The sequence below is a fragment of the Citrus sinensis genome, chromosome 6, assembly GCF_022201045.2.
Source record: "Citrus sinensis cultivar Valencia sweet orange chromosome 6, DVS_A1.0, whole genome shotgun sequence".
Taxonomy (NCBI): domain Eukaryota; kingdom Viridiplantae; phylum Streptophyta; class Magnoliopsida; order Sapindales; family Rutaceae; genus Citrus; species Citrus sinensis.
The window spans coordinates 1,509,721-1,518,738 of NC_068561.1; the positions used below are offsets into that span (position 1 = coordinate 1,509,721).

General features: G+C 35.2%; 2 protein-coding genes across 2 annotated transcripts; both read right to left on the bottom strand.

Annotated features, from left to right (window-relative positions):
- Positions 1–1,582: 1,582 nt before the first annotated feature.
- On the bottom strand, positions 1,583–3,190 carry LOC107177290 (probable LRR receptor-like serine/threonine-protein kinase At3g47570). Its single transcript, XM_015530932.3, has 2 exons — positions 2,166–3,190; positions 1,583–2,061 (listed from the first exon to the last, which is right to left on the bottom strand). Exons 1-2 carry the CDS (start codon positions 2,857–2,859, stop codon positions 1,652–1,654), a joined length of 1,104 nt encoding a protein of 367 aa, XP_015386418.2. The 5' UTR covers positions 2,860–3,190; the 3' UTR covers positions 1,583–1,651.
- On the bottom strand, positions 2,959–4,830 carry LOC112498584 (probable LRR receptor-like serine/threonine-protein kinase At3g47570). The gene has a single exon (XM_025099769.2). It carries the CDS (start codon positions 4,828–4,830, stop codon positions 2,959–2,961), a length of 1,872 nt encoding a protein of 623 aa, XP_024955537.2.
- Positions 4,831–9,018: the final 4,188 nt, after the last annotated feature.

Sequence of the window (9,018 nt, forward strand, 5' to 3'; positions counted from 1 at the left end):
GGTTCAGCATATAAAGTTCTTTGGAATTTCTATGCGATGTTCTGTACAATGATGCTTTACAATTATCTGGGAATGCTACTAGTGTCATTGACACCAAATTTCATGATTGCTTCAATTCTATCCGAAGTTTTCTACACATTAATCAACCACTTTTCTGGATTTTGATTCTTGGACCGGTAAGCCTCTAAAGTCTACCATAGACACTATGTTAACATTTCTGTGTATCAATGTGTGTGTGTGTGTCTGTGTGTGTATTAGCAAAATGTTTTGAATATTAATTTTGATAATAAGTTTCCTGCAGAAAGTTCCCAACTAGTGGATTTGGTTGTATTATATGATGCCTACCTCTTGGGCACTAAATGGTACGATTACTTCACAATATGGAGATATATATTGACGAGGAAATTACTTTATTTGGTGAAACAAGAACATTGTCTTCCTTCTTAGAAGATTACTTTGGGTTTCACCATGATCGCTTGCCGATTACAGCTACTGTTCTTATTATCTATCCTCTTGTTCTCGCAATTATTTTTGCATATTGTATAGGAAAGTTGAACTTTCTCAAAAGGTGAATTTTTTTTTTTAGAGAGGGTGTAATGTTGCAGCATATATAGCGTAGAATTAGAATTTATATTCTTGATCAATATTGCAGCAAATCGTTGAACACAATTTAACTCTTCTATGAGCTGAACAATTACGATGATATCATCTCCTCTGTAATTTCTAAAACTGCCTAAAAGATCTCTTTAGGGCTGCTTTCATTGCCCTTTACCAAATTTACAACATTTTCAAAGGCAATAGCAACTTGGGCTTCAAAGATTATTGCTTCTGCCTCTGCAAGCTCAACATCACCATTAAAGCCGGAATTTGTAACAACTGCCCTTAGACCTGCCAAGTTCTTTTAGGCACTAACATCCACATCTACATTAAGCTTGTACTAATTTTCTAAAGAGGGAGTCCGAATTGGCTTATTAGTACTGTTTCTACGTTGTTTTATCATCACATTCATAGACCAAAGGGAAAAAAATCCGAAACTTTTTTTTTTTAATTTGACACAGTTTGAATACATATGTAGTCGAAATTCACAAAAGTGCATAGGTTGCTAGAATGTTATTGCCTCTATCAGGCCCAATATTCATTCATTGAGGCATTTCATCAAATAGTTTTGGATTTTCATCAAACAGTAGGCCTGAGAAGTTTCTCTTTTATCAACCACTGGCAAAATATGTTCAATGGTCCAAGCAAGGGTAGTTTGGTCTGCCTAGTTCCCAACAGTTCCTACGCCAAACGAAGATCAAACGGATATTACAATAAACTAATCAAGCTCAAAATCAACGCGAACAACAAAAGTTCATCATATTGCAGCCTCTAATTGGAATACTCCGTACAGCCAAAATTTTTATTATAAACCTATCGAATTATACAATTGTGATAAAATTGTTATTCCCTTCGACAGCCATGTTTTCCCTGTCTAAGATCAAATTTCACTTCCTTCCATTTGATGGAGTTTTCAACTTTGTTGCCTTGTGATTCATAAGAATATGACTGTAAAAAAACATAAAACAAAGTAATGAGCCTTTTATTTATCTCACAATATACAATGTAAATTTATATCACTTGGGGCAAAAGCTACAAGAGAATATTATATTATCTAGTTATCCATTTGCTTGTTCAGCACATTTTCATGTTTAAGGAGAATGTTCTTGACTGATTGTAGCTCATGGACAACATTAGTTATGTTCATTCGATCTTGTGGTGACTCCATTGAACAAGCAACTCCAATTCTGACCATAGAATTGACACAGGCTAATCTGCTGTTGATTCTTGTTCGCCTTTGCCTATGGTTATCAGTACTAGCCAAAATTTCACCATCATTTAGAAGTATTGGATCCACAATGTACACCACATGATCAGGCAAGGCCATTCTTGCAAATCTATGAAGATTCAAGTCTCCCTCAAACATAACATCCGTGGGTTTTTTTGTTGTCTCCATTTCCAACAACAATATTCCATAGCTATAAACATCTCCATTTGTTGACACCCCACTTCCAAGGCCATACTCTACCATTAAAAAAACATAAATATTTCTAAGAAGTTAGAAGTTGTGAAAAGAAATTAAAAAATTAAAAAGAAAGTAAATTATATATTAGAATTTAAGTTATGACCTGGGGCTGCATAGCCAATTGTTCCCCTTACTCCAACAGAGCTATTTAAAGTTGGATTTGAGACTTCTTGATGAAATCTAGCTAGTCCGAAATCACCAATGTGAGCAGACAAGTCATTGTCGAGAAGGATATTGCTTGGCTTCAGATCACAATGGAGAATTGGTTCTTGGCAGTGGCAATGAAGATAGTCTAGTGCAGATGCCACATCAATTGCAATGCTTATTCTCTGAAGAAGGGTGAGTTTCTGAATTCCAATTTCTTCATCTCTTTGTGCAACTGCTTCTGGATGCAACCATTTTTCAAGACTCCCATTTGGCATGTACTCATAAACAATAGCTTTAAAGTCATTACCTTGAAAATCAATACTTGAGCATGAAGTTATGACCTTGACAAGATTTCTATGACGGATATTTTTCAAGGCTTTGCATTCAGCCTTGAAACTCTGAGAAGCTCCTTGGCGTTGAAGGTTAATCACTTTGATTGCAACAACAATTCTATCTTCATCAAATACTCCCTTATACACAGAGCCAAAGCTACCCACTCCAATTAATTGTGTTGAAGAAAACCCATCAGTTGCTTTGAGGAGGCTTTTGTAAGAGATCCTTAGTAGTGTTTTTCTTGTCAATAGTCTTGAAGGCTGCCTGGAAGGTCCCCTCCTCCTTTTGTGCCAATAGAAAATGAAAAATGACACCATGACTAATCCTAAAAAGGCACTTGCAGTTGAGATTATTATCTTTAGTCTTTGGGAAATCTTCTGACTGCTTGATTCGTGCTCGGGGCATTTGGGTAATTGCTATTCATGTATGCCCCCACAAAGTCTATTACAACCTACAACTGATATTGCACTTGCATTTGCAAAAATTCCCCTTGTTGGTAGCCTCCCCTCAAAATCATTGAAGGATAAGTTAAGATATTCCAAAGAAAGAGCCTCGAGGAATATTGGAATTTGACCAAAAAAATTATTTCGCGAAAGATCGACCTTTCGAATACCTCTTGAAGTTCTAAAAAATGAAGGAATGAATCCGTTGAAGAAGTTTTCTGCCAAATAAATATCTTCAAGACTAGAGCAAAGACCAAGTTCACTTGGAATTTCACCTGATAAGTCATTATTAGACACATCAAAACACCTCAAAGCCTTCAGATTACCGATCCTTGGAGGTATAGATCCAACGAAGTGGTTTTCGGCTAAATCCAGTGAAACTGAAAGAGAGGATATATTGAAAATGTCTTCTGGGATAGTTCCACTGAGTTCATTTGCGAACATTTCTAAAATTGCCAATCGTTCCAAATTTCCTAGACTAGAAGGGATGACTCCTGATAAATTGTTATCGCCTAAGAAAATTTCATATAATGATGACAGATTTCCTAGAGTGGAAGGAATTTCCCCTGAAAAATGGTTGCCACCAAAATCCAAGCCCTGCAAGTTCAGAAGCTTACCCATTTCTTTAGGAATTGAGCCTGTGAATTGGTTTTCCTCAGTCTGTAATGAATATAAGTTAACAAGGTTACCTATTCCTGAAGGGATGCTTCCATATAACTGATTAGTCCCAAGGACCAAAATTTGAAGTTGACTTGATAGATTAGCGATTGAATGTGGTAATGCTCCTCTAAATTGATTTCCGCCTAAACTGAGAACTTGCAATTTGCTACAGTTGGCCAAAGAATTCATAAACCCCATCTCATCACTTTCCCCGCTTCCTAAATTATTATATTCTAAAATTAGGTATGAAAGATTTTTCATGCCTCCAAAATTGACTGAAAGTTTTCCGAAAAAACTGTTACTCGCAATTTCAACATATTCGAGTTTGGAAGCATTGGATAGTGATATTGGAATGGATCCGCTGAAGAAGTTTTCGTTGGTTTGAAAGAGTTTGAGATTAGGAAAATAAAGACCTAAACTTGGTGGAAGACTTCCATGCATTTGATTTTCAGACACCGAGAAAATGACAAGGAAGGAAAGATTGTAAATGGAAGGAGGGATTGTACCGGAGAGGTTGTTTCCGCCAATTCCAAGAGTTTTCAACTCTTTCAATTGACCTAATGAATCTGGAATATTTCCTCCAAAAGGATTCCCATCTAGAGACACAACTTCCAGGGATGTTAGATTCCCGAGAAAAGGTGGGATGCCTCCGGTCAAATTATTCATGGGTAAAGCTAGTTGTTTGAGTCTGTATAGAGAGACAAACTCAAATGGAATACTTCCTACTAGCTTGTTGTTTCCTAAGAATAGTACTGTGAGCCTGGAACAATAAGATAAGTTGGCTGGAATTTTCCCGACGAGGGAGTTATATGAGAGAAGCAGAGTTTCTAACCTGTGCAGACGCCCAAATTCAAGAGGGATTTCACCTTGGATAGTGTTATTCATAAGATTGATCTCTTTTAGGAAGCTGAGGTTGCCAATTCGAGGTGACAGTAAGCCACTTAAGGCTTTTGACCTCAGGTCTAGGGCTGTGACTCTTCTGTGCCTGCGACCACATGTAATGCCCTCCCATTCGCAGAAATGGCGAGAATCATTCCATGAGTTCAGGATCCCTTGAGGGTCATGAGAAATCATTGACTTAAAGGCCTGAAGGGCAGCAAGATCTCCCTCTTCAAAGGCTGCAACTTGCAACAATGTGATGAAAAAAAGAAACATGGATGGAAAATAAAGAGAACGGATACTCATTTGTACAAGTGAGAAGGCAATTTCCTATTTTCCTTGGCTTGCCTTTGTATGTGAGCTTCACCTAGCTTTGAGAGTTGTAAATTCAACGACATCTTTTTCTTTCTTCTTTTTCTTCTTAATTTGAAACTTGACCGGCCTCGGTCATTACCAAATATAAATGTTTAATCAAATGACAAGAGAAATGTGAGCATATTATACTTTTGATGTTGTCCATATTTTCTTGTTTGAGCTTTGATATTGACAGGCGTGATTTTATTCAAATTTTGGATCTTTATGAACTAATTTCAAGGTTGTTCCTTCTCCAGTTTTCCTTCTTTGTGGACAAATGCAAGTCTATTCCACAGAAGGTTCCTTGGCCTGAGCTGTTTGTCTTATGCAACATATTCTATTCCACAGAAGGTTCCTTTCCCTGAGCCGTTTGTCCTATGCAACATATTTAACTGCCAAACAAAAAGTAAAAACACCTAACATTTCCATATGGACTCATTTCATGATTCTAAAATTTAATATCATATCATAACTCTTTCATTAATTAGTTTTCAAATTTTAATATTCCAAAGCACATTAGAAAATAATCAATATGAATATACGACCAAGTCAACTTGGGAATGCTACATATATTTTCTCTTTCTTTGTAAAAATTTAAAAGTAATAATTTCGGCTTGGTTGGTTGTTTATGTTTTTTTTCAAATGATGCTCTAAGAATAAGTTGTTTAATTGATTAGTTTGCGTTTGATATGTATCTCATGGCATGGAGACATAAATTCATGCATGCCCACATATATGCTTGAGTATGTGTAAGCTGTAACACCCCAAATCTAACACGTGCGGAGCACGTGAAGAAGGAGGTTACTCACAAATCATTAATCTTTACTCATAAGTTTCAAACTGAAATTCCTCCAATTCTTATTCAAATAAATCCATAAATCCAAACGTCAAATACTAAATAATCTCTCTCGAGGACATATAAAAATAATAACAAAAGTCTCAAACTCCAAATTACACGTTCATAATAAAAGTAACTAAATAGTAACACAAGTCTATCCTCCACTTATTCAATAGCAAACGGAAACTGGAAATCACTAACTCCAAAGCTAAGTGCACCTCTCAAAAGAAACTTAATCTGCAAAAAAGTAATGACGAGGGGTGAGCCGTCAACTCGGTAAGTAAAACCATTCCTAACACACTAGGCCTATCGATACCAAAAAATATTGCAAGCCTTCTTTTGTTTAAAGCATATATCATAATCCATAATTTTCATAAAACGATATATCACAATAACATAAGATAAATTCTTAATAATTCAGAATATTCAAAAGCATATTTACTTACGAAGCAAATCATGTAATACGTATACAGAAAACAAATAGGTTAGCTCTTGTCACATAGTGTCACCTATAGTCCCGGTGACCCGGCCAAAAACAGAATCAGAATATCGTGTGCACATTCAGAACAGAAACCCAGTACTGGTCCAGACAGATATATCGTATATTACGATCAGAATCAGAATCAGAATAACTATGGACAATGAGCCAAAACATTAGGAATCTCATACAATCATCAATAATCGAAATCATACATGGGTACAAAACATTCGTATCAGATTTATAAAAGTTCATATCAATAATATAGGCTTGCATAACATTTTAAAGATAACATCATAAAAGGTTGTCATGTCATAAAATCATTTACATATTAAAAAGCATTTATAAAATACTTTGTTAAAAAGAATGGTTTGAAAACATTTACATAAAGCTAATTTTGTTATCAAAATTAGTAATCCTTTAAGTAGTATCAAAACATTTATACTTATAATAATAATATCAAAATACTTATACATATCCAGTACATTAGGAATGAAGTTACTTACCTCGACAAATGAACTTGGATTAACACACCTCTAAGCTTCTAAGAGCCTCAAACACCTTCAAAACCTTAAACAAATACAAGATATGACAATCAATAACTTATTCTAAGAATTTGATTGTCTAATTCATACCCGTACAGGTCTGATTCTCGGAATTTTAACTCTTAATCCAAGTCTCAGAATGATATAAAATCCTATGGAACCATTCTGGACATCCATGAGTACCCCATGTAAAATTTACAAGAGAATCCGATATCAAAAACATTTTAAAAACTATTTACTTCTCGGCAAATTCGAAACTGTTTTCACATAATCTAAACCAAACAGGACGGGGTCCGTGATTTTTATAAAATACAATACTAATCAGAAAATTATAAAATTAAAACTGGGAATCCTAGACACATATATTAACCTACATACAAACTTTCATAATTTTTTGAGTTCATTTGGTGGTACAAATAGTCTTGTGAATCTGATCACAATACTGGAATCGTGGATTTCCAGTGCAGTGGTTTCTATTTCCAAAATACGTATAAAATTGAAAACGAAGTTGAATTTAATGAAATAAAATTTAATCAAGAAGCCCTACATGTCTAGTTTCCAGAAATATAAATTTTATAAGAAAATTCGTTCAGAAAATATAGCTTTAAAATTCGAGATCCTCATGCTGTCCAGAATTATCCTGTGCTTAATACGTCAAGGATTGATTAACTAAACTCATACTAAATCAAAACCCTAAGCAAAGTCTAAATATATTCTAAACCATGCATCATGATCTACAACCATTAGAATCGTGCCAATATAAACCCTAGTTAGATAGAGTGATTAGAAATCTGTTGAGAACATGGAGAATAACTTACCCGTCGCTTGATTCTCTCCTAAACAAAGGTTTGAATCCTAAGATTTGGGTAAGAGCGTAAAGAGCAGCAGAGAAGAAGAATAAACGTTGTGAACTTAGGGTTATGGAAGGGGGAAAAGTATGTATTTATAGGGGATCTTAAGAAACCCTATTCAATAAGGAAAAATAACCCTTTTCCAAAATGATCTCATAAATAACCTCTATTTAATTAGTACCCCTTTCTAAATAAGGGTTATAGGCCACCCGTAATTCTCAATGAAAACCTAATTTCCATATATGTAGCATTCTCAACTTGGGAATGCTACATATATTTTCTCTTTCTTTGTAAAAATTTAAAAGTAATAATTTCGGCTTGGTTGGTTGTTTATGTTTTTTTTCAAATGATGCTCTAAGAATAAGTTGTTTAATTGATTAGTTTGCGTTTGATATGTATCTCATGGCATGGAGACATAAATTCATGCATGCCCACATATATGCTTGAGTATGTGTAAGCTGTGTGGATTTTTCTCTAGTTGATGTTAGTATGCCCGCTACTGCAATTCTGCACGCCATTTCGCTGGAAAATGTGTATGTCTTTATAGTAATTGTGTCAAATTCGGTGCCAAATTCAGCACTGATATAGGAGTCCATGTATCTTAGCTGAACGTATCGTGAGAAAGACAGGTTTTGCCTCTCCAAAGGAAGCAATGAGAGTTTTCCTGAGATTGGAAGAAAGATTGTTGTTTGTTTGACATTGAGAAGAGAGGGTCTAACTAGTATAATTTTTTAACGTTCAACCATCTGCAGTTATCTCTTGCTTTTCTCTAGTATTGTCGCAAGCATCTTCGCTTGGCTAGTTTGAAAAGTATTCTAGACTTATTTAGCGACTTTTGTACTAGAAATCGTCTAAGTGCCGCACGGGTTGCTACACAACAAAACTTGTCCCGTGACACAATGTAGTCTATATTAACTCTGCTATGGATGGACAAAATCAAGTTTGGTTCAGGATTTTAGCTTGATCGGTTTTCTGAACCACTCCTGACCACTACCATATATGGTAAACCGAAAACTTAGTTTTAGAGGTTTGATTTATTTTTGAAGAGCCAAATCAAAGTGATCCAAATAAAACCGATCAGTTCAATGAACCAAACCGAACTAAGCTACGTGGTTTTGTTCGAGAAATATTGCCCACCCATAATCCACATAAGGGGACTTCATACATACAAAAGGGTCTTTATGCTAAACCACCTAGATATCAAAGAATATCAAACAACATTTTTCTATGAATACTCACCGTTTGCGCCGAGAAGCAAGAAATTCATTACTAGAAATGCCTATTTCTCATATGCCATAGGGCAAGCCCAGAAACCCTATTTCAACCACACTAGCAAGGAGGCTGCAGCAGGAGAAATAATAATAATAATAATACCACATAAGCCTTTTCTATTACCTTATTAATCTGAAATAAAATATAAAATAATGC